The sequence below is a fragment of the Halichoeres trimaculatus genome, unplaced genomic scaffold (genome assembly GCF_033239565.1).
Source record: "Halichoeres trimaculatus isolate MK-OKI-2021-1 unplaced genomic scaffold, fHalTri1.1 fHalTri1_scaffold_15, whole genome shotgun sequence".
In the NCBI taxonomy this organism is placed as follows: Eukaryota; Metazoa; Chordata; class Actinopteri; order Labriformes; family Labridae; genus Halichoeres; species Halichoeres trimaculatus.
This window is the reverse complement of record NW_027437193.1, coordinates 18,389,997-18,415,709: the sequence shown is the minus strand read 5'-3', so window position 1 is coordinate 18,415,709 and position 25,713 is coordinate 18,389,997. Positions and strand designations below refer to the sequence as shown.

At 42.0% G+C, this 25,713-nt stretch overlaps 1 protein-coding gene across 1 annotated transcript; it reads right to left on the bottom strand.

Moving 5' to 3' along the window:
* Window positions 1–1,533: 1,533 nt before the first annotated feature.
* On the bottom strand, window positions 1,534–24,916 carry lrrc24 (leucine rich repeat containing 24). The gene is made up of 5 exons (XM_074687784.1): window positions 24,341–24,916; window positions 7,922–8,116; window positions 4,634–4,912; window positions 4,097–4,265; window positions 1,534–3,555 (listed from the first exon to the last, which is right to left on the bottom strand). Exons 2-5 carry the CDS (start codon window positions 8,081–8,083, stop codon window positions 2,312–2,314), a joined length of 1,854 nt encoding a protein of 617 aa, XP_074543885.1. The 5' UTR covers window positions 8,084–8,116; window positions 24,341–24,916; the 3' UTR covers window positions 1,534–2,311.
* Window positions 24,917–25,713: the final 797 nt, after the last annotated feature.

The window sequence follows — 25,713 nt, the reverse complement described above, 5'->3', positions numbered from 1 at the left end:
CATCATCAGCTTGACATTTCAAAGCAGGTTGCTTGTTGGGCTTCAGTTTTGAGCAGTGTGAGGAGAAGGAGGAGGAAATCTGTTAATCCTCACATATAACTGATAGGTATTGTGCACTGCAAGTCTAAAGCTAATCTCCACTTTTTTGCCCAGTTCCATGCTCCAACTACCATTGTGTCCTCTCAATTAAAATACAAAACATCTGAAAATAATCTGTAAAAACAGCGTCTGAAGTCTGTCCACCATCATGGTGAAAGAGTTGAAATATTCTGTACAGCATGTACCAGCATGCTCAAATGCCTGTTGTATGCAGGATCTCGGTTGTAGCAGTCTTAGCAGTGGCACTGCTTACATCGTCAACACTGACATGCTTACAGTTGGGCTTTACTAAGTAACCCCTGTTTTCACCAAGCGATTCAATTTGGTTTGTCTGGGCACGGCACACATTTTGTGGCATTTCCTTTGGTCCAAAGAATCGTCACTTCCTGTGCAACAGCAGTAATAAAGTGCAATACATTACCCTGCCATATAACTCTCCAGTCAACTTTGTGAAGATAACTTTGTTTTTTTCACAACTTTCTCCGGCTATACAAATATGGATTTCTTTCATTGTTCTTTGTTTAACAGCCCATCCATCATTACTACCTTTGTACTTTTATTACTGTGTTATTTTCTCTTCTTCATTGGATTTATTAGCAGGGTACACTCATAGACTGTATATAAAGTGGCCAACGTGGCTCTGCCATTTACCATTGTACGGTTTTGAAGCTACATTCCTCCGTCACAGGCGCAGCCATTATAGCAGTTGTGCAGCCAGAGTCTGCGCAGAAGAGACAATGAGGGATTCTGTGAGAATCTGAGTGGTGCCGAGTGACAAGAATATTTTTTTTTTTTTCTTTCGAGAGTTTAATCACTTCTTGACTCTACCTCCCAAAATATTTTACAACCCCCCCCCAAAAAAATACACGAGAACAGCACCTGTCATTCATCATTAAACATTACGTAAAGCCTCGTTCTACACCTCGTATAACGACTGAAAACGAAACTTTCCAGAAAAAAAGAGGACTTGAATACAAGGCAGCCAAAATATATCTTGAAATCACCACAGCAATCGGAGAAAAGAAATGTCTACAAGGAATGTCAATTTTTTAAAGTTTGACCACAGCCCATCTGGAATGGCTGTATAGCCGAGGTTTTTAGCCTATATTGCAGCCAGCCACCAGGGGGAGCTGTTTTTGAGGCGACCTCACTTCGAGCCGAGCAACAGGACGTCCATTTTTTTTACAGTCTGTGGGTACACTGCATTGCGCTGCTTACTGTCATGCTATTACGTAGCTAACACGGCTATTGGCATCCAGCTTACACCACACCTACCAATAATGGCACAGTTGGCTGTGGAAACGCCAACAGAATCAGGCTTTACTGATCCGACTCGTACCAAACTGTACTGATCAATACTGGACCAATACAACAACCCAAACCTTTTGGTTAAAGTAACATGATGTACTTGAAAGAAAAAAAAACACACACACCTTTTTAAAATATATTTTATTATGAAGAAACCAAAGTTAAAGTGTACAACATTCACATTAGAAGTTACAGACGCATGTAAAATTAATTTCACCAATGATTCAATGATCTCTTTTTCTATTGTTGCAACAAATAAGTAGAAAAATATGAAAAGTCAATATCGAGGAATCCAAGCAATGGTATGAAAAAAAAAGACATGTAGCTGCGTTTAAAACTAATCTCTTTAATTAAATCCACCCACACACGCTCACCCACTCACACACACACACACAAAGGTAATGACAATGCAGTTTCAATGAGAGGATTTGTTTAAGGTCTATCTCTAATGGGATCTGCAACAGGGTCCACAAAACAACTGTACCTGACAGTGGAATTTAGCTTTATTATATAGCACGAAACACGGACAAAACACCTAAAACGAAACAGAAGAGGAGGAATCAGTACAAAATATGAACCTCTGTCTGAATCCATGTTGTAAGTCATCTCTATGAGCTGCACAGTTTCAGCCTAACCATCCATCATGTTAGCCTCTTGTCTTTGTCTTTAAAGGGTTGACTCAGATACAAAAAGGTACGAACCGCTGTTTCTTCTCTGATTCACATGGATGTAATTCTCAACAATCAGACACAGATCACTGAGAAGCTGACGTGATCAAGGTTTCCCCAAGTAACCCCTCACTAACGCCTTCCTAATGTGATGCTTCAGGTCAGTTGACTTCCATTTATGTCCTTAAAATAGTCCATAATTAGATGTTTTTCTGTCAGAGTGGAGTGACACCCTCTTAGCAATGGATCTCATAGGCAACCTGTGATCCAAAGAGGAGGCTCTGACTGAGGAAGAGCTCCTCTGGATCTGTCGTAAGAGGTCCTTCTCCACCATCTGCTGGGTTTCTGCGCAGCCCCATCCCTGCTGATCTGGTCAGTGTCTGCACCATTTCATGTTCCAGGAGAGCCTCCTTCATACCTTTCTGCTGGACGAACCCACTCATCATGGGACACCTGGAGGACGTGGAGCTCAGCACAGGTTTGGTTCTGTTCAGCACATACATCTCATGGCCGTGGTCGTCGCGGTACTCCTCCAGCTGTGCAAAAGTGGTGGGTCCATCAGAGTAGTCGTTGACGTAGAGGATGCTTTCTTCTTTACTGGTACAGAAGGAGCCGCCCTCTTCTTTACGGATCTGCTGGTGACGGGTATAGATCATGATCAAGAGGAGAACCGCGGTGAGTGCGAGCAGTGAGATGCCAACAGCAATGGCTGTCTGTGTGGCTGGTCCGAGAGCACTGAAGTCCATGCTGTCCTGTTCATAGAGCGGCTCCTGGCTAACATCCAGAACCTCTGGCTGATAAAAGGAGTTGGATGAGGAGGAAACAAAGGAGTGGGTGTTTAAACGAGGCCAGAACTGAGATGAGTAAGAAGAGGACATGTTGACAGCCAGATGAAAAGTCACTTTGGCGACACCTCCAGGGTTCCAAGCTTCACACTCGTAGCGCCCAGCATGCGCCACTGTGACATTACTGAGGAAGAGCATGCCACTGCCCATATCTGGATCAAAGCTATCCCTCTCTCCACCTTCCTCTGTCCCACGCACAGGACCCTGGATTCCTCCCACACCTCTGACCTTCTTCCCTCCACCGCTGGGCAGAGCTGTCACCACTCCTCCAGGTCCAGGCCTGAAGAGTTCACCATTTGGCCCCAGCTCTTGAACCAGACCTCGAGGTGACAACTGAGGCTTGCCATAGGAGGCTTTCTTCCAGGTGACCTGAGGCTGAGGATAACCCGAGGCCTGGCAAGAGACTCGAAGGCTTTCCCCCAATCGCACCGTCAGGTGGCTGGGCTCCAGCTGCACCACAGGGGGGATGCAGACCAAGCTGTTTGGAGCGACTTCCACCAGGCTGAGATGGGACAGACGAGGGGGTTCAGAGCACATCAGCCGACGTTGCTCAGCGGAACTCAGAAGACGCTGTCCGTCTTCTCTGATCCAAGTTCTCAGCCAGCCGAGAGCACAATCACAGCGCCATGGGTTCTCTGGAGGGGAAGAAGACAAGGAATACAGGTAAATCTCATAAACGCAGCTGGGTCTGAGATCACCTCCTGCTTTTTATCTAAAGTCTTATGAGTCTGAGCAAACTGATTGCTTTTGAAGAGCATGTGCTTGGGGTGTAAGCTTTAAAGAGCTAAAAAAAAAAATGCATAGTAAACAAATTTACCTCACTTAGTATAATTCAAACTGTATTTAAGCCCTTTCAGAACACACTGTAGGACTCACACCATTTTTAGCATCTGTTTCTCCAATTGTTTTTTTGTGTGTGTGTTTTTAATTGTGTCTTTGAGGGATTTTCTGTCTCATAAAAGGTTTTTGGTTGGTTGAAACCTTTTGATATGCAAAATACGTTTAAGGGCACATAATTTCATTTATACGAGTCTGTCTGATGTGCCTGTTGTAATTTTTGGGAAGCATAGGCTCTCCATAGCTGTGGTACGGAAGTTTTTTGTAGATTCAATGACCAAAATTAAAAAGTATTACGTCAGTTTCCACATACTGGCGGTCTCTGTCTTTGCTGCTTACCTGTGACACGGAGGACCTGCAGGCTCACAAGTGGTTTGAGGGATGAGGCCCCCAGGGTACGGAGGTGATTTCTGCTCAGGTCCAGCAGAGCCAGGGAAGATAAACCTGACAGAGATTTCTCTGCCAGCAGCTCGATGCTGTTCTCCTGCAGGTGGAGTTCTTGCAGACGCTGCAAGCAGGAAAAAAAAAAGACGAAAAGCAGAAGAGGGGAAATGTGAAACGTGAAAGCTACAGGAGGAGGAAAATGATGTCAAATCTAAAGACAGGATGACTTAATTCCACCTGACTCAGCCTGTGCTGTATTACTGTATGGTAGGGATTAGTCAGACATGTTGCTGTGAATTGGATTTACAGTTGCACACGTCATATTGTATAATCCATGAAAGGATCTGATTTAAAACAGAAGTAGCTTTGCTGAGGGCTAAGCTTTTTACCCTTAATGTAAAAGGGATTATAGGTAGTTTTTTGAGCACTTAAAATAAAACGAGAATGTATCAGTGTTGCTCACCCACCCACCCAGTCATCATCAGCACCAACCTGCAGTCCCCTGAAGGTGAAGTCCTGCACTCTGGTGATCTGGTTCCCAGCAAGGTAAAGAATCCTGAGGTGCTCCAGACCCCGAAACATGTCTGCTGTGACCAGGTGGATCAGATTGCCGTTCAGGGCCAGCTCCAGTAGCTGCCCCTGGCTCAGGAATGCTCCGGGCTCCAGAGCTGAGATGCTATTATTCTGGAGGTAGAGGTAATGGAGGCTTCCCAGTCGAGTCAGGTCCTGAAGACGGATCTGCACCACAGCGTTGTCCTGGAGGAAGATGGTCTTTTGGGGATATAAAGCAAATAAGAATGAAGTGATCACAGACGGACTGCATCTGAGACACAGAGCAGGGGGTTGAAGAAGAATATGATCAAGGCCTAAGGCTGTGCTGAGAGTACTGAGAGTTATCTGCCTTAAGGCCACTTTTTTAATGTTCAACCTACATTCAAATTAAATTTACTCCGGCTTGTCTTGTTTCTGAATAATAGGACTGTATCTCAAGGTCAGTTAAGACCATAACTTCAGGGATATTGGGAAGAAAGTGCACTGCCTGCATTTTATCATCATTTGGGTGAGGAATGTCTTGTGTCAAATGCAACTATTGGCTATATTTTTAAATTAAAGAAAGTACTAAAACTGTTTAATTATTCCCTTTAATGACAATTAATCCTCAAACTGGAACAGCCTACTTTTATTTTCATGTCTCTCTCATTTATGTTCCCCTCAAAGTTTCTGAAGCTCTGCTCATGTAAATTTCAAAAGAAGCTTGTTTCCTTGGAGAAGGAAGTCTACCCTGTTGTACAAAGGATGGAGGGGCATGAAGTCTTGCAAAGCAGGATGTTATCAAAAGCACTCTGTGAAAGCCATGGTGTAGTGCTTACTGTATGATGGTTGGCAAGGCAACAGAGGCCAACGCTATGACAGGTTGTGCATACATCTTAGTTGTGGCGCTTGAAATGTGACAGAAAAGGCAAGCTGGAAAAACATGCGGTTTCACAGAGCATGCATCAAGACCTTACCAGTAAATTTAACAACCCAAAGGTAGACAGGCCTTTGCAAGCACGGTTAAAACAATGGAGAGTACCTAAAAATGCACTGCCTGTGTTTGAGTCTGACTCTGACTCAAAGCACATACGTTGAGAACGTTTGTGCAGAGTCCTGAACTCGAGTTCTTCTTGCACAGTTCAACCTACGACACTTTGATGCCAGAAACCAAGTGAGGCACTGATCCTCTAATGGTTGGTCATCTTTAACTCAAGCGCACCCAAATGACCTCTGAACATTGATTTCTTTTTTTTCTTTTCTAAACCTTGAGTGACAGCTGTCACCAGGAGAAGCCTGAGGTTGGGAGAAACTTCTACAAAGGCGATAAACCACTGCAAGTTCAGACTGCTGCAGACCCCAGGCCACAACATCTGGGAGGAGGCTAAATTACAGAAATAAATTGAATTATAAGTGAGTAAAACTGACTCTTTCTTTGTCTTCCTTTTTTTTTTTTTTTACCTTTGACCAACTTCCTGAAATTTTTCCATTAGAACTGCGTTTTAATGTAAATCTTAATCCATAAAGTAATGACAGTGCTAAAATGTCACAAAGGAAGAAAACTACAGTTTTCCAGCTGTTTGGAGATATTTCACTTGTTTCACCAAAAACTCTGTTGGAAACTTTCAATAAGTGCAAGTTTAATTCCTCACTTATCCACTACTGAGGTTTACAGCTAAACTCTGATTCCTGTTAGTATTGGAGATTAACTTTCCACACCTTTACACTTTATGAAATAATAATGCAGTCAGCTTATGTATATTTTTATTTCATTTTGTTTTACAAAAATAGAGAAAACTGGGGTTATGGAAACATAGTTCTCAGTCTCATATTAAAGACTAGCAAATTTGAAATTAATACTTGGATCAGGTTTAATCGCATGCATCCCTGGCTAACAGTAACTTATTTCACTTGCCGTTGATTTATTTTGGAAAAGAGGAAATAGCAGCGGGAAAGAGGAAGTGTCACATTTTCCCGCTTTGTTCCTCTGCCAGCTAACTGTGAATTAATGCAGATATATTGCAAGGCAGGTGGCAGAAAATACTTCATGAAGTTGGGGTGAAAATCTCTGTCACTTGCGTTCACACGTGTAGCTCTCTTTAAAATCATACATTTTCAAGAGCTGTGAGTAGGACTGTTGATATCTTGTGTTGATACCAGTTTGAACACTTATTTATGAAAAAAATAAAATACCATGCAACTAATCGTTAAATGGTGACAGCAATTACTGACACTGGTTGTCACTATGCATAAAACAGAGGGAAGACAAAGAAAGATGCGGCTAAAGAAGAAGAATATCTGTAATCGCTAGCCTTTATTGCAGAGTCCAAAAGAAATTTTAAAAAAAAGGCAGATATGGATATTCGTGAACAATGTGTTGCATCATTAACACTGGGTTTGGCCATTGCTTGGACTGGTTTAGTTTGTCTTTACTACACCACTATAATCAAGACTTTGTTGAAAAACTTACCATCCATGCAAGGGATTCATTAACATCAGAGCCAACTTTAGACCTCTCTGCACCCTGGGGCTGTGCAGATCTTTGAATACACACTATGTTAATGTGTGAGCAAACACAATGTGCAATACGCTAGTGCAAGATAATTCTAATTATGACTCTGAATATGTGGGTTGCTCTGCATTTTACCCTTTGCTCGGTTCAGTTCTTTTGCCAAATGCAGCAGAAATCACAGACCCTGTCAGCAAACATCTTCAAACAACAACTGTCTGAGTGATTGCAGCTACACGAAAGCAACTGTTTGATCCATAATGCATGGCTCTTTGCTTGATTGCTAATGCGCATTCACGAGCAATGTTTTGAAAGAGAAAAACACGGGCCATGAGGTAAAGTATGATCGACGAGATAGACCTGCTGATTGAGGTTAATGGAACAATTTATCCCGGACATGCTTTTCATTAATATTCATGAGCTGCAGCAATGTTGGGGGGCCTGAACCCGAGAGGAAAAGACGGTGTAATGTTAAACATCTTCTCGACAGATGATCAGAGGGTGTGTGAGAGTCACTTTCTGAGCAAGAATGAATAATTACACAGCCAGCAGCGCAGCCCCTCCCTCAGGCTTACATCAAAGAGGGCCATGGTGAATTGATTAACCACAATCATTCCAGGGTAATAAGAATGGATCAGAGAGGGAGGCGAATGGTACGAAAGCAGTGATGCAGGATGGGCAGGTCAGCCGTAATGCACTGGCAGCTAGTGCGCTAACTCATGGTCAATTGGCCAACTGACCTCTGTGGCTGATGGGACACCCTGTGGGATTTCTTTGATCCCCAGAGATCCACACTCCACTGTGAGGCTGTAGCAGCGACAGCCGGAGGGGCATCCGAGATACAGGCGAGGGCTGCAGGCCAAGATGATTAGGACGAGTCTGGAGAACCACATGAGGACCATGGTGGTTTGACAGTCGACTGCCAGGGACAAAAGCTGGGGGAAGTGTGGAAAAAAGAGAAAAGTTAGCATCGATTGGCAGAAATGGTGATCAAAGAGTACTAATGTATAGTTCCTCTTATTAAATGTACTGAGAAGTGTTTTAAAGTGGTTATGAAACAGACTAAATTAATGCATCCATTCCTTTGTGACCTGGAAAAGAAAAAAAGACCAGTAGAAAGATGCTGGACACGAAATGCTTTGTTCTTTTAACTTGTGTTGAAATGGGTAAATGTAGAAAAAATAAATGAATAAGTCACCCAAGTCAGAATACAGTAAAAGCTACTTCAAACAGACTTTTATTTGGGTTTCTGTACTTAGGCAACTGAAGTCGCCATGTGTTTGAACATCTTTCTACTTTCACCACATTACACATGGATCTGCATTTTATGCTTGTGAAGTTTATGAAAAGACCTCCTTATTGTGGCTGTAAAATCATTATGCATATCCTTTGTTACTGTTACTCACACAACTCAGCAGGAGGGGCAACATCCGGTTTAGAAAAATGAAGCTGATACGGATGTGCTAAAAGTTGCTGTTCATCAAGAATTTGCTTAAGGCTAGCTGCAGAAACTGGAAACTATGTACACTTCTAGCCAAAAAAAAACATAAAAAACAGACTTCTACAGCATTAAAAACCTATTTACAGCCTGTTTAAAATAGTATCCAATATGGCCCCTGCCATTACTGCCTGTCATTACTCTGCATGAGGAACAGATGGATGACCTAGTGAAGATGACAGAGAGTGGACGTTAAAACTTATAACCAGGCAAACTCCTTTAATCAGCAAATGTTTCAAGATGCACTGAATACTTGATTCTGATTGGTCTAAATCCCACTACAACTATGTCTACTTCTTGATGAGACCAGGGACAACCTAACACTTTCAATCAAATTAATGGATGAGCACCTCCTCCAGCACCTTTCACGTCTGCCTGTTGACACTGTGGCAAAATTGTTATTTTCTGTTAGCAGTATAATCAGGTGGACATTGTTGCCCAGTAGATTAGTGTTCATCTCAGTCTGGTCTTACAGCAGTCCCAGCTATCTCTGATAAGGAAGTGTAGAGCAAGATTGTTCAGCAATCCAGGAAACAGCTGCAGTGCTGGTGAGAGCATCTTTAATTTGACAATTATTTCAAAACAGTCTTGAAAGGGTTGTGAAGACAGGGGGTGGCTGTGGCTCAGTACTAGAGTAGTCGCCTCTCAATTGGAAGGTCGGGGGTTCCATTCTAGCTCCTGCAGTCACATGCCGAAGTGTCCTTGAGCAAGACACTGAACCCCAAATAGCTCCCACTGTTGGTCAGTGGTGGATGAGTGTGAATGGATTAGATAGAACTGATGGTTTCCAATAGGAAAATCCACCATCAGTGTGTGAATGTTGTGTGTTTAGGTGAATGAAGACTACCAGAGTTAAGTTATTTGAGTGGTCTGAGAGACTAGAAGGGCGCTATATAAGTACTGGTCCATATACCATCCAAGACTATCTGCAAAAGCTAATGTTTTGTTTTTTGTTTTTTGAATAAGGACTCCATTTCCCATGACCCCTAGCACCCACTGTCGTGAGGACATGACTCTTACCAAGGCATGCATTTGTTTTATAGCAAATGAATGAAGCAGATCTTTTAGGCACATTCTTTTTTTCTCTCTTTTTTTTTTCTTTTTTTCTTTTTTTTTTTTTGTTTATGACAAACTTTCCCAGGATACAAAGCGATGCGGTAATGTATTTATTAGTAGTTATGTAGCACTATTGTTTGAAATATAACATGAATCAAACTTTGTAAACTCAGTTTGTTTAACTGTTGTTAATACCAGGCTATATATTTAGAGCTATTCACAGCCCGGTGCTCTAAGACACCGGGCTGTGAGTGTAACATGTAACGTTTGTGAATCCTAGTCATGTCCAAGCAGAGCAAACATAATCTCACTCTTCATTTTATTGATAGACCACTGCAGTATAACTTCTGCATGAGGGTTGAAATGAACATTATCACAAATAGCTTAACATGTGTTTTAGCATGTGCTCTATCACTCTCCTGTTCTGCTTTTTTTCTCTGCTCTGACATCCTTTTTCTTTTTGATAGTTCAGTTTCAGTGTCCACCATCACTATGAATCTAATGAATCCAAGAAGTCGTTTTCAGCATTGAAAAACACAGATCTCTCATCACACTGCTAAACTTTGTCAGCTGGTGTGGTTTTGTCATAGAGACTTGGTTCCAAACATGGACACTGTAAATAGCATTTAGAAATCGCCTATGTCCTGGATTATGATCGGGCATATAGGGAGGTGAGACTTGTTCAAGATCAATTGGAAAGTCATCACAGAGACCTAAAGCAACAATCGTAAAAAGGTGCTTCATACATGTCGTACGAGGTATCAACTTTGTCAACATAAGTATTCCTGCAGAAGTCCAGCTCACCTTGTTTGGTGTGACCTTTAATGGGAATGTTAATCTTATCGTGAACTACAACAAAAAAGCAGGCAAACTTGACCGATATTTCAAATGGCTTATTGAGTCATTCTGCAAGGAGGCTGACAGGAAACTATGTAGTTGGAAAGATTATTTTAGCCATAAAAAGACTTTAAACTAATAAACTTTAAAAAAAAAGATGATTTAATCAGTTTTGTGTCAGCATTGTTAAGTGTTAATGTGGTAATTAAGTAATAAAAGGACATAAAAAGCAGGTAACAAACAGTTTTAATTTGCATAATCACCTGTTCACAATTAATTATCCTGACTCTATGAAAAGACATGACTATACGTTATAGGGTAATAGGGTATCATATTGTATTTAACTATGCAAACAGCCAGAGGAGATGAACCCCAGTTGGCTACTTTTCCTTTACTTCCTCTTCAGAGCAAATTTTAGAGGCTGCACTTATTCTTCTTTTCTCCAGTAAGGAAGCTGAATCGATACTTTAATTTTACCTGAATCCTTCTGTCAAAGGGTCAAAAGTACTTGTGCTCCTGCTGGAGAGCAGCAGAAGTAGTCGTTCTTTTTCCAGCTCTGTTTCTCACTCCACTCAGTAACAACAAACCCTTTCAGCTCACAGTAATTTCATCCCTAAAAGCTAAGACTGCAGATATGTTGTATAAGCTGCTGACTGTGAAATGACAAGGGAGAACTGATAAAAAAAAAAAAACATGGCAACACAAAACTATCTTCTCATCCATGCCTGTTTTCCATTCAGCCACGTCTATTCAGTGAAATTGCAACAGCTTCTATTATAGGCTTCAATTAATTAAAGATGTGATAGAAGATGTGCAGGTTGCCTCAAGGACCTCTCTCTTGTCTTTTAATGTATGCGCAAACACTCACACTCTGCCTGTCTTCTAGTCTGCTTTGCTGTCTATGAAACACAAACACGTGTGTTAGTGTGTGGCAAGGATGTGTTCTGACCCCTACTTTATGAGAAACCATATTTACCTCCTCTATGCAAATCCTAAGTGGCTGCAAGCTCCAGTCATCTAACCAGAAACATCAGTATCAGCTGTTTACTGCACCTTTTAGAGATATCTGTCGCTGATATAAACCCATCAGTGAGCAGCTCACCCATGGCCTGTTTTATTCCTATACAGCCTGGAAGGGATTTATTGTTTCGCTCTGCTGTTCACATCTAAGCGGCCTTAGACCTGCAGTCCAATATCACGTCGGCCAGCGGCGTTCACAACAGTTCATCAGCGGCAGATCGCATGGAGATACTGCGGGCCTGGAGATATAATACATGTTGAAATGTCACACTGAGCTTGTCATTCTGCTCCGCTGACAGCAGGTAGATTTATTGTGCTCCGCTGAGCTGCCCGGCTCTTGTACAGAATCTTCATCCAGCAAAGAAGCAGACATGACATTGATCTGCTCCAAAGTCTCACATTGATATAAAACATTCATGTGCAGCCCAGCCGTGGCTCTAGATCCCATTAAGCTTGTCTATCTTGTGAAAATTTTGAGTTTGCTTAAGATTGCAGAATCACCCAGAGAGATAATTGTGAGGATTAACATCTCACTCTCAATGATTTTGAATCATCTTGTTATTAATTACTAGAATGCACAAAGATCTCATTAGAGCTAAGTGATGAAAGGGTCCTGTGCCTGAAATAAACTGTGACTGATAAATATTCAGCGCGCAGGCCGTTTGAACTGTTCAGTCAGATTGATATCAAGCGTTTCTCATTTGTACCGCTATAATCCCGAGCAGTAATTTAAAACTGAAATGCAAGAGCACTAGGATTGCTATTTCAGAGGCTGAGAAGTCACTCCTAGTTCAGACACGCCGCATTATGAAGCAAATGAGCAATGAACTGGGTTTTAATATGGCATGTTTGATTTAGGGCACATTACAGGGGATAGCCTGTTAGATTAATACAATGTGACCTACATAAGCTGCTCAGCGTCTTCTCTCTGCAAAAACAGAGACGCTTATTAACAAAGCATGCCATTTCCTCTGTAGAGAGCACCAAATAAGCGTGGAGAGAAATTATGTGTTTCTATTGTCGGCGAGAGAAAGCACAAAAATTGAATTTTGAATAAGGCCTTGGTCTGTCATTGAGCTTTTGTTACTTCCCGCAGTGAGATGACTTTTAAATAGCTTTGACTTGCTTGGAAAGTGTCAGAGAGGAAGGCGCTCGCTTGCCCTCTGCTAAGAATACACACAGAACAGGATGCACGCTCGTATTTGTTGTTGGAGTCACATCTATGCAAATGACACCCTGCCAGGTAGAGGGGAAAAAAGCTGATGCATTTCGTTGCTCATTTCAGAGCTACCATTCCTTTAAAAGCCTGAGCGGGGAAGCGCGCCACACTTTCTGTGTTAGAACAAGGCTGATGAGATGTAGAGACAAAGAAAACCCGTGGAGTTTTCAGGTTGTGCAAACAGAGAAAACAGCAAAGACTGAAATAAAACAACATTCAGGGAAAGGTTTCTTTAAATAATAATGCCAGCTATGAGGTTTTGTACAGTGTGTGCAGTGTCTGCTGTTTTAGATTCAGTTTACCCTCACTCTCATCTTTTGTCATGCTGATGTGGGATTTCAAAAGTAAGAGGTCAATTTGTTCATTTCAGTCTCAGTAATCCTCTGTGGGACATGCGTAATCTGCACAATCAGATGCTCGTTAGCTAAGCCGCTCTCGGCGCTGACAACGTTTTCATAGAGGAGGGCTGCTTTGTTCTGTTTTGAAAAACGAGGTCAGCTTCCTATCTGTATGGACTGTGTATAAATGTGTAAATAGGCTGATTAGCGCCTAATGCTGTGTGCATAGACAGAGTGTTAAAGGAGAGTGGCTGCAGACCTGCCAGGGCATATGTCAGTCAACAAATCTAATAAAGTGCACATCACACAATGCCTGTTCAGCATTCAGGATCAGCGTCTACCTCCTCACATGCATCCGCACGCTGCAAGCTGCGGCTCTGCAAACATTATTCCGCACTGGAGTCCACAGCAGCCGGGAGTTTGTTTATTTGAGAGTTTCTGAAATTACAATTGCCTCTTTATTCTTGACATAGCGCTTTGTTTTCACGCCTCAAACAAATCATCCTCCTGCTGAACAATCACAGCTTGCTTGGCCAAACAGTCGCAGCATAGAGAAAAAAAAAATCACCACACGCTGATGTGGTGGTTCTCTCTCCTTTTTTTCTCCTTTCAGAGCAGGGTAGGTGTTGAGGTGACGGAAGGTGCAGCACACAGCCAGAATGCTGCAGGCAGAAGCAAAGTTCACATCCCCGTGCTGCCACCGGTGCAGGTCGGCCTCATCTGTTGTTATGGAAACTCTTGCTATGAGGGAAGGTCTGCGCCCCAAGGCCAGCCACAGTTCATGTGAGCCGGTGTTAGGCAAACAACTCAACAGAAATAGGAGCTGTCAGCTTGCTAGGGAAATTGCTCACAGGAATATGAGTGATGTGATGACCAAGAGCGAAATCACGCTTCCTTTTCGGTTCAACTCTGACTTGAACTTTTTCTCCTCCTTAAGTCTGAAGTCTCAATCATTTTCCCTTCCCCTACCAATCTCTGACCTCTTTATTTCCTCATCTCTCGCCCTCTGCGCTGACTGACAGGCAGGTGCTAAATCATTTGTCTCTGAGCATCCTTTCGCCCACAAATAGACTGCGGCCAAGGCAAAAGGGAGAGGACTGTGGTTGTAACCCAAGAGTAACACACTGACTTTGAGTGATAGTCTTCAAGCATGCAGACAAAGACACACACCCACACACACACATAGCTCATGAACATGCAGAGCACGCTTACAAAGTAGCACTTGTCCACAAACACTTCCCTCCAACATACAGGGATATACACACTATTATCCTCTCTCTCTCTCTCACACACACACACACATGCTCAGGCACTCCCACATCCTTCCTACACCCAGCAGCCATCATCGTTCACAGACACCAGTCCAACACCAACTGGCAGCCAAGAACACGCTCTCACACTCTCGCATACTTTTGTGTCAGTGCTAAAGGAAGCTCTGCCCAGTTAATAAGGCTGCATTGATTTCTTTATTTTTCCACCACTACTTTGTCCAGCTGAGCTCTGCAGACATTGATTTTCACAATAAAGCAGATGTGGGGAAGAAGCAGAGGGGGACATTTGTAAATGTCTGTGTTGAGAGAAACAAAATAAATGAGAGAGCATGTTGTGTGTGTCTGTATGTGTATCAGAGTATGTGTGTGCATGTGTGTGCATGTGTGTGCATGTGTGTGTAGCTTGCTGCCAGGCTACCTCAGGCAGAATCACCCTCTGTGCAGCAGCAGCACTCTGCTTCTTCTCCCAGCGGAGCATTTTGTCTAAAACCCTCACTCGGTCTCCCTGTGCTCGGACAAACTCGATAAATCTTTGCTTTTTAAGAGTTCACATGATAAACTGCTGTGACAGGTCTGTCTCAGATGTGGGGCCTGTTGGTGGTAATGTAAGCTGGCCAGCAGTGAGGCTCTAAGGCTGTTGATATGACTTGCACGCAGGCTCAAAGCAACCCACTACCCAGCACAAAGATACTTCACAGACTCTACATCTGGTCACCAGATTCTCAAACCTAGCCCATCATTTACAGCAGGTTGGTCAGTAGCCTCTTGGTTTTAAAATATGATGAGGCAGGTACCACTCTGACATCAGCACGGTTCATGTGGACAGAAATTATTTATTTTCATGTCCAATGAGACTCCATAAATAATGCAGTTTGAGTGGTGGTAAGTAACAAGTTTTGGGTCAAATTTTTAAAACAAATCAAGATGACGTGTGTCATTCTGCAACCAATCTTGAGCTGGCACTGGTTTTGCCTAGTGTGCACCATGCATGAAGACTCAAGCTGAAGCTGACAACCCTGGTTCAAATCCACCACATCATTCCCAAAACTCTCACTTTGGTTTACTGACTTTAACCCCTGTCCTATATTTTCTAGAAAGGCTTTAAAAGCCCCCAAATCAACCAATAAACACATAAACAAAACATTCTGTAGCTAATCATGACATTCTGAGACTGAAAGGACTGGCTTTGGTAAAACATTTTGGTCGGTCATTGCACAGTAGTGCTGTGATAACAAACAAGCCAAACATATACATTTATTATGTTTCTTTCTCAAGACATAAAGAAGTCAGCACTGAGTTGCTGGTTAAGGAGGATGTTATTAAAAAATTGCAAAGGTAGGGGGCAATAAAAGGTTGAAAAAAAAGCAGCTTTAACAAAGAAGTTCTGCATACTTGCTGTTGCACATATTTGGAAAAAGGCCAGGTGAAAGGGATAGTTTGGATAGTCACCTCAGCTCAGATAGGCTTTCTGATGGTGACATAAAGCACTGAAAATGTTCCACATAGTGCACACTTACACTGACATAAGTGTTGGATAAATCACCTGGTAAAGTACCGTCTCCTGTTGTGGTTGATGGCTTTGCCTCTGTGTCAGCTCCCCTGCTGGTTTCTGAACAAAGGGGCCGAGCTGACCGCCATCCCTCGTGGTTAATACAGCTAGTAATAACACATATCTCATACGGCCCCACTTCAAGACAACCCAAGTATCCCATTAAGTAAAAGCATGTTACTTTGAACCTTCCACCTTTGCTTTCCTCATCCATCCTGCATCCTACAGCAGATTGTTGCAGATTGTTGCTTAGTGCAAAACAATGAGTCACATGAAGGGGCCAGAATTATACCTGGGGCCCGCCTTCAGCGTTATATTTGAGAGCATACGGCTACTGACCAAGCTGCTGTGTTTGAAGACTTTGAATGCTGAGCTGCCTGCTGCGGTCCCAGAAACCCTCTCATCCTTCATGCACAGTGAGCAGCAGTACTTTTCCTTCAGCCCCAAACAGGATGACACAGAAAAATAAACATACACTGTCTATTGATTCAACAAGTATTGTGTTGGCATTCAGGGTTCGTTGATTTGCAATGGAGAAGTCGAGCACAATGGCAACTATACGACTGTATAATCGATATCCATTTTCACACAAAATTTACTCTTAGACTCTTGATACCCCAGTGGAGTGATTGTTACGTCACATCGTTATTGCTTGAGGCTTAAAAGAAGATTTTCAACTGTTCCAGCTTTGTGACTTTCTGTTTTTTCTTCTCTCTGTGCTTTCTTTTGTCTTAAATCCAGAACTAAATCTGCATGACTAAGCAGAGGCAAGATTGCCAAAGCTGTGTAAAAAATGCATGACTTCAAAACAACTGAACTATAATGCAATGATATATTGATTTTAGAGAGAGGAACATTAAACGGATGAAACTTAATATAGAACAAAACAGGTTTAGTGCTTTCTAATGGGAGGCCCTTCATAAAAGATGACAGTTTATAAAACTGCAGCTAGCCTGTTACATTATCTGAATGCAATAAGTGACAAAAAACACAAGCACATAGTCAAAGTCTCATTTCCTCTAACTGCTTCTCTGACAATCTGCATATTATTTCACTTTAAAGCATCATTATTCAACACTTCTCCCAAAATAACTGCTCCATATTAATTTTGTTGGTACACTGACTTCTAATGGGAGGAGTGGTGCCTCATTCATCTTCACACCGTAGCTGCAGCCAGTTCTTGCACCTTGTAACTTGGGGTGAGTGTGTGCAATCTCCTGGGAGAAGTAAAGGCACGGCTTTCTGGCAAAAAGCCCTGAAGGCAAACACCTCCCATTATAGGTCTTATCTCAGTGCTTTCACTCGTGGCATCATGATACAGAGGAAGAGCAGAGCAAAGAGGATGTTGAAGGGAAAGAGAAACAAAGAAGACATGAGCAAAACTTGGACGAGGTATCACTTATTGGTGAGAGAGTAAATTTCACTCTTAATCTGCAGTGCAGCATTGAACGCCATGCCCTGCACAGTGATGGTTTTAATACAGCTGTTACATGATGTCTTTATTTATGTGTAATGTGAGGAGGAACATTTGCGTAATTTCTGGGCACATCTTCTAAAAGAGACAGCCTTATGAATTGTTAACATACAGTAACTAATGGATCTATCAATGGTTAATAAGCTGTTAAATAAATAATTTACTTGAGACTTCTTAGATCCAACAAAATTAAGGGTATATCCAAGATTTCTTCTGACTGCATCACATTCATCGTTTGGAGAGGGCCAGCAGGCTCTCTGTACCAGGTTTCTTCTGTTACTTTTATGGGCTTGAAGATTTGTATCATTGACTTTTCTAATCCAAAAAGTATCACAACAGTACAATTCACATCGTGTTGATGATAGTCAGTGTATAAGTGAATTGAATAAGCACTTTGGTAAAGGGGATGACTCAAAAGGGCGGGCATTTAATGACTATACTTTAACTGAATGTAGTAATTGTTTGCTGTGAAACGGCAGCAGCATAACTCTACAACAGAACCGCCAATCTGACAAAACAGCAGAATCACATGATGCGCACAGTGTTATTTGTCAATCCTTATTGTCCTCTACAAATAAATAAATAAATAGGATAAAAAGTCTTAAAGGTCTATGATAACTAATGATTAGGGGAATTGTTCAGAATTTGGCGAGATGTCCTTGCCCAGATAGTTACAATCAACACATCCCTCAAATACTTCTGTTTATTCTTTTATTTTATTTCATTTTTGTGTATTGTTTGCCTTGCTCTTGCTATGTCACTACTGTAAAGCAATTTGATCAGCTCTGTTTTTAAATGTACTCTATAAAAGAAGTTGGGTTGGATTTGATTGGATTACCTTCACATACAAAAATATGGCTAATAATTAGCGTAGCTTTGGTTCAGCACAACAGGGAATAGCTGGCTAACATGCTATTTAGTACTCTAAAAAATGTAAATCCAGGATCTGTAATCTAATAAAAAAATGTGACACATACAATTGTTTGGAAAATGATTCAGTATACAAGCACAAAGTGCAACTACATTAGTATTGTACAATTTAATGGTGTGGAACCTATTGGCCATCTCCTCTCAACAATAATGATTCCCGGGTTCTGAAGGTGAGCTTATTTTTGAGCCTGCAGTGTTATTGACTCAGCCAAAAGGATTTCCAGTAATCACGCTCTTTTCAGCCATTGTTTAATGCCCAACTAGCTAAATGAGGCGTGAGAATGAAACTGTGTTTATACCTCTTGGAGTACTACTTGAATTGCAGACAAAAGCCAGAAAACTTTGTCACTAAATCCAGTCATGGCCAGAGGCTCTGAGTCTTGAAGCCGAAACTGAGATTAGTTGAAAGAGTGGATTTTCTGCTTTACTATATTTTAAACATGGATAAAAGTAACAGAGCTGTATGTTCATACTCACATAAGCAAATTTTTCAAACCGCTACAGATTCACGTTGTAGAAATCCCTGAATCTGTAACTTGATCAAAATAGTCTGTTCTGAAAATAAACAGGACTTTTCAGAGACTTGCTGAAATTATGAGGTCATTGCATTAGGATCTCAAAACTGATTCAAAGCATATTGGAGGGGGCTGACCTAAAACACCAAGGTCTGCACATAGCTCCGCCCCTTATGGGCCTCCAGAGGGGTGGCCAATCAGAGGGAAGGAGGTTTGTGGATTTGGGAGCCTTAAAGAGACAGCAGCTGAAGGAAATTATGTAAAGCTTCTACAGAGGTACCAGAGAGACAGTAACCCCACCCCCTCAAAAAAAAAAAAAAAAAAAAAGGGAAAAAAATTCCCCTTAATCAACATCATCATCTATGGAGAATATGTTTTACAGGTAAAAAAGTAGTTTGAAAAAAAATGGTCCCACTTTAATAATCTGCTGGCATCAAATAGTCAAATTAGAACATATTTTTGATTGATTTTAGTTTACTTACCGGCTGTTTATATACAATTACTCAAATTTAACTGAGCATTTCAACTGCTTGTGGCTCAAATATTGTTTCTTTGTCTTCCCTCTCAACACCCATGGCATTATTTATTTATTTACTTAATTCACTTGTTTGTAATACATCCATACCATAGACTGTATTAAACATGGATGTAGTCTCGCCGACGTCGCCCGTCTGTTTCTGAAACGGAAAATGAAGCACATCGGCTATAGCGGCCATACTGGTAGTGGCAAGGGCTTCGCCTACAGCCGTAGGGCGCCTGTCCGTCACGTGACCCTCAGCTGTGCCTCTTATTGGGGGAGCCCGCGATCTTAATATCCCCTGAACAGCTGCATTAGAAAAAAATTCACCCCCTGTACCGTGGATGCTGATAGTAACAGTAGCAACTCAGACAGGAGACGTTTTTTGAACCAGGCTGTAAATAAGTTAATTTCTGCTTTCAAAATGGCTTTTTTGGCTTGGTGTGTATGTGTCTTCTGCTACTCCCGGAGCCAGCCTCAAGGAAACACTCCAGAAACAGCAGATTTTAGCACTCCCGCATTGTCTCATATTCTTAGACCGGAGGTTGCCGCTTGATCCATACACCATCCTGATTATCGTCTGAGTCATTTAAGCCTATCACTTCTGGGTCTTAAATGTCTACTAACTTCTTCCCACTTCCCTTGTGTCTTCTGGGATTTCCAAGATGAAACCAGTGTCTAATACACCAGACCGCATTGTTACCATTTTAGTTGGTCCACCAGAGTCTGTGATAAAAGAACCATAATCCTGTGCAATGGTGCCTTCCTAGCTGCATGGTCAACAATAAATCAAAGATCGTGGCTATGAATTATTGCTCTGTAATAACCAATATGAATCAAGCGAGTAACACAGCCAGGTTATGAGTTTATAAGCCAACTGTTATTGTTACCACTACCACTTCCTTTCTGGGTCGTGAGAGCCTGTTCCAGCTGTTGTTGGGTAGACCTTGTACAATTCACTCGCCAATCACAGAGCTAACATGTAGAGACGGACAACCATTCACATTCACACACCCACTAGCACTTTATAGTCACCATTCAACCTGATGCATGCATGATGCTGTGAGACAGCCCATCTATACAGGAGAAGAACATACAATCTCAACACAGAAAGAGATTTCAACCAGGAACATTCTCTTACCACCACATCATCATTCAACCTTGACTTGATCATGTCATTTCAAAACTGTATCTTAGCTTTGAAAACAGTAATTAAATCATCAGCTGGTCATATAATTGTTAGTGCAGACATTGTAGTGGTTGTGCTGGGTACAAGCAGACACTGTTTCCATTACACAGGAGGAGACTTGATCCACTAACTGAGTGTCGCAGTGTGTCTGAGAGGATCCATGCTGTTTATTCACACAGCAGAGAATACAGCTCCAGCAAACAAAACGAGTTTGTCAAGCATTATAAGTGATTTCAGAGGCACTAACTGTAAGTTAACGTTTTATGAGGAGTTTCAATTCAGACTCAGAGACTTTCTGGAGTCTTGTTGTGTACGTGTGGTTTCCAAGCAACCTGGTGGAGACTCTGTGGAGAGGAGTTTTTGGTGGATTTTATTTCCTTTAGAAGAGCCTCACTATCTGTGCTCCCTTTCCACTCTTTATCCAGCTGCTGATCAGATAGGGATGGAAACAAAAAGTGCAGTCTGTGAAATGTAAAAACTATGCTTCCTTTCTTTAATAAGATAGAGGAAAGAAGAAATCCACCATGGTGTGGTGTGCCTCTCTTGTACTCAGGCGGTTACTCTCACAAACAAACACAGCAGCAGTTTCATTAACTGTTTCACCCTTTGAAAATAACTATTAGTGTTTCCTGCTCTTCACGTTTCAAAAGACGCTCTTTGTCAACACCACCTCTCTGAACCATACTCCTGTGTGTTTTCTTGTGTCGCCCACTTTCAAATAACAATTTTCTCTCGTCTCTCGTTGTCCGCCTGCCCGCCTTGCATGCACACACACATTCACACATTCACGGCGTCCATTCAGCGTCCATTCTAATTGTCAAGGTTGGTTGACGCAATTGATCAGAGCAATTTCTGTCACTGTGGCTTCATTTGACAGGCTGCTGGATTTATGAGTCAGTGGATTAGATCAGGGCAGAATGAGGGGTTTGATCTTTAGACTTCGTTTGTTTCATTTTCATCAGTCTGGTTGCACCCCATTTCAGTTCATCACTTCTTCTGTGTAACTAGCTGTAGGAGTGGGGGGGGTGTAGTAATAAGAGGAGCAAAATGAGACACACAGCCATCATATCTGACAGTTGCTCTGGAGTTTTGTTTCGCGCCGTGATGGATGGATGAGATCAGACGGGTTGGAAGATGGATGAGGCCGAGTCACGTCCTCCTCTATTGAGAAGCAGAACAATGACTTCCATTTTAATATTTTCCCTCTCTTTCTGACAAAAGTATCCACATGACTGAGTTTGTATGTGATTCTATTTTCTTCTAAGCTGTTACATTATTGTGTTTCCCCTGATGTTCCAGACGGGTGAATCTGAATTGTAAATATTACTCCTTTTTTATGGCAGCTCAGTTGAAATTGCAAGTATTGCTCAAGCAGCAGCAAATGTGTGAGAGAAAGTGCGCGGATGTGTGTCCGAAAAATGAATTGAATACTTTGCAATGGTTGGGAAATGATTGCTTATCATGCAGGCTATATTGCGTTTCAGTAATATTGGGTGTGCAGTAGTGTCTGCAGAAGGAGCCATTGAATCCTCATAAATTATGTTTCTTTGTTGCCATGGAGGTGACAGCATCTGCTGACTGCAAGTGATGGATGCCAGATGTGTGTCAAATAATACCATGGCATTCCGCCTGTGTTGTGCTTATCTGTGAAGTCGGGCATATGGACAGGAAATAATGAAACTGTAAAAGTAATCTGTTTTGTCTTTCATGCATTTCTTATCCTAGCTGATTCTTTCCCTCTGCCCCATCGCTCCCAATGAGGGGCAGAATTGGGGGCTACACTATCACAGAAAGAGAGATTCAGTCTTCATTGTCTAGCAGACAGTACCCAATGAAAAATTTAATACCTCTGCAGGCATAAGCAGTCAACTTGTCCGTATGAATCTGTCCACACAAACCGACATTTCGACCTCAGAGTTTAACAAACGAGGTCCTATCCAGGGGCCCGCTGTTTGGACTTTCACTGCTTCCTGTGCAGAATAGCAATTAACCAGACGTGGTTTAGGACTCAGGCTTTAGGGAAGAACCTAAGGTCTTAAGAAACCAGTGTGAGAAAACATGACTGTGTCTTTGTAGAGACATATAGCATGTGATAGTAAGCTCATGGTGATCTAATCACACTGAATTCCTCCTGGCGTCTCCCTTAGTGTCCCTGTAATATTGCTGCCAGATTCCTACAGGGTGTATGCTGTGCTCAGCACTCATCTTATTATACTCCATTTTTTTATCACAACAGTAGCACTTGAAAACCCCCATGTGATTTGAATACACAGAGGCTCTGCAGGGGAAATTGGTATAGTTTGTCTCTAAACTATGAGATCAGGACAGCAGTTTTGGGTCTGTAGTACTGCAAAATGATGGGGAAAACCTTGGTATGACATTACATTACTGACCACATCTATGACACATCCAGACTCAAGTTCATTTCAGAATTGTGTGTTATGAGAGGAAAACAAACAGGAGCATTTAAAAATAACACAAAAGCATGAATTAGCAGTTCAGATCAGAGACTTTTAGGTAGTCAGATTCCACAGCCGGCTTTTTTTAGACAGCTTGCCAAACTAGATGCAGGAAAAGCAGCAGCCCTGAGATGAATTCTAAACGATGAATATTTTTGTGTTTAATTTTTGTTGCTTTAGGAAGACTGATTCATCTTATTGCAGTCATTTGTGGCTATGCATATTATACTCCCCCTCTCCTGCTAAATAAATGTAAATATACAGTGTGATGCAGTTCAATTCAACACCTTTGCCATTAACTGACCCTTCTGTGATGCTGTGTTTTGCCTCCTCTGACTCTGTCATAGAATAATAAACTAAATTAGATGTTTCATATTGCTCATATAGGGATGGTGTTTTACTGGACTTATTTCAATGGAACTTGGTTCCCGATATATCCTCATCCCAGATATGTGAGCGCTGCATTAGGGTTCTAAATTAGAAGCACATCTCATATTATTCAGGTTAATACAACATCACCCTAAACTGTGACACCTCTGTCACACACAAATTAAATTTGTGCATCTCTGATAGAGCCACCAAGAACTAAATATTTTGAATTGAAAGACTGGACTGCTTAAGTGCACCTTACACAGGTATACACACACACACACACACACACACACACACACACACTCAGACTCAGATCTATAAAATATTTATAACCATTGTGGAACAATAACACAAAGAGGATGGGCTACAGGGCACATTTGGGGTCTGTAGTTTCTGCTGTTTTTGTGTTTTCTACATTATAATGAGAGGTGTTTTAATATTTATCCTCTCATTTCATATTAATATGGAAAGACTTTTTTCTCACCTTTCACCTGTTTCGTGTATGTATGCAGTCTGTGTACCCCTAACCCCTTAATTATTTACACTTATTGTTGGATAATGGGGGACAGGGATTCTCAGGTTCGGATGCCTTCAGGGTCACAAAAGCATGGATATCGTTTCACTTTGAATTCTTTCAGTATGATTTAATCCATGTTATGAAACACGCTTCGTCTCTTTGGCTCCACTCTCACATCACAATATACCAAAGTAAACTGCAGACATATCTTTACTCCAGTAGGAATAAAAAAGAAATTCACCAAGTCGACATTTGGGTGAAATTGAAATAAATTTGAGGACACAATCCTGAATAAAGCCAACATAACAAGAGTCACAACATTTGAGAAGCACTGTGTCACTATCCCGCGCGCACACTGTCCCCTTTCTTCTTCCCAAACACACACAACAGCTTCCTACCGTTTCCCCGCGTGCGTGGACTTGATTCTGGAAGCAGGACGACACAGGCGACTTCGAAGGCAAAACAATTTTAAAAAAAGAGAGATGAATCCCACTTCAAATCAGTGCAGATGGATGAGCCAGAGCATTTTTCTCTTCCTCTCTTTCGCTTGGTTTCCTCTTTTTCCCACTCGCTCCTGGCTGGGCAGCGCTCTAGAGTCCACACAGCCGGAGCTCGTCCATTGTAATTGGATGCTGGGAGCCGGAGGAAACTGCTCGCATCTGCCAACACTGGACGTCAGCGCTGATGGTGGTCGATTGAGACTCTTATCTCCCTCCTGTCATATTGTTGCAGCTTTGATTCGTTTCCCTCTTTTTTCGTCTTCTCTCAACGCGGATGTTATCTTCCAACAGTGACCCACTCCTCTAATTATCCCTGCTTGAACTGACTCCCTCCCCCTTTCTTTCTCCCTCTTTCTCTGAGCATGAGTGTGTGCGAGAGAAAAGAGGTGGAGAGAGAGAAAGAGGGCTGTCTTTATTTTCCTTCTCTCACTTTCAAAACATAAATTAGGTGGTCTCGTAGCTGCCTGAAAGCGGGTGTCATATTTAACTTCAAGAGTAATTTTCGCTGCTAAATGAGCCCGGAAAAACAGTGACACTGTGTTGTAAAACAGCACACGTTGGGATGGGAGCAGAGTCATTTCAGCACCACGGACAGCGGCCTTGTCTTTTATTATGAAAGGTTACGCGCGTTAGTTTGATCCTCCACACGCCTCCACTGACAGACCGGCGCCAGACGTTTTATTTCCTGCGGCGGTAAAGTCTGGAATAAGTGTGGAAAAGCGCGAAAGAGTGAGTTGAAAGAAAGTGCCATTTCTGTCTAGCCAAGGGCAAAAGAATTCAAGCTGAACCATGGTCCCTCAATATCCTGAAAAACCGTATTTCTCAGCTGGAGCAGGCGGACACAGTTCATTACTGGTTGTGTTGGAGTGGGTGAATCTGGACAAAAGTTATGTTCATTCTGTTTTTTACATCACTTTAAGGGCCACTGTCTCAGATTGTTCTGTATTTGTACCACTGCAGTGGTATGTGGGATAAAACAGGTTGAGACTTAAAGCTGTGGCCTGTAAAGACAGTGGCATTGTCAAAAAAAAAAAAAAAAAGTTTCCAAAAGAGTTTTCTCACAGCAGGACTGCTTCCACACAATTGCTTGAGCACTCCTATCAGTCTTTTACCCAAGATGTAAGCTATTACCTCGCTAGCAGGACTGATATCTACCCAGACATTTACAAACATTCAGCTGCAGTGTTGTGCAAATTGGTAGTAAATGAGCAATTAGTTTAAACTACTAGTTACAACTGTCAAATAGCAACCATAGGGACTCCAATAACTTG

Coding starts and splice junctions, on each gene's coding strand:
- lrrc24 (XM_074687784.1), bottom strand. CDS start 8,083: ATGGTCCTCATGTGGTTCTCCAGACTCGTCCTAATCATCTTGGCCTGC. Junction 4,913..7,921: donor GTGTCCCATCAGCCACAGAG/GTCAGTTGGCCA, acceptor TATCCCCAAAAG/ACCATCTTCCTCCAGGACAA. Junction 3,556..4,096: donor GCAGGTCCTCCGTGTCACAG/GTAAGCAGCAAA, acceptor CTTCCCCTCCAG/AGAACCCATGGCGCTGTGAT.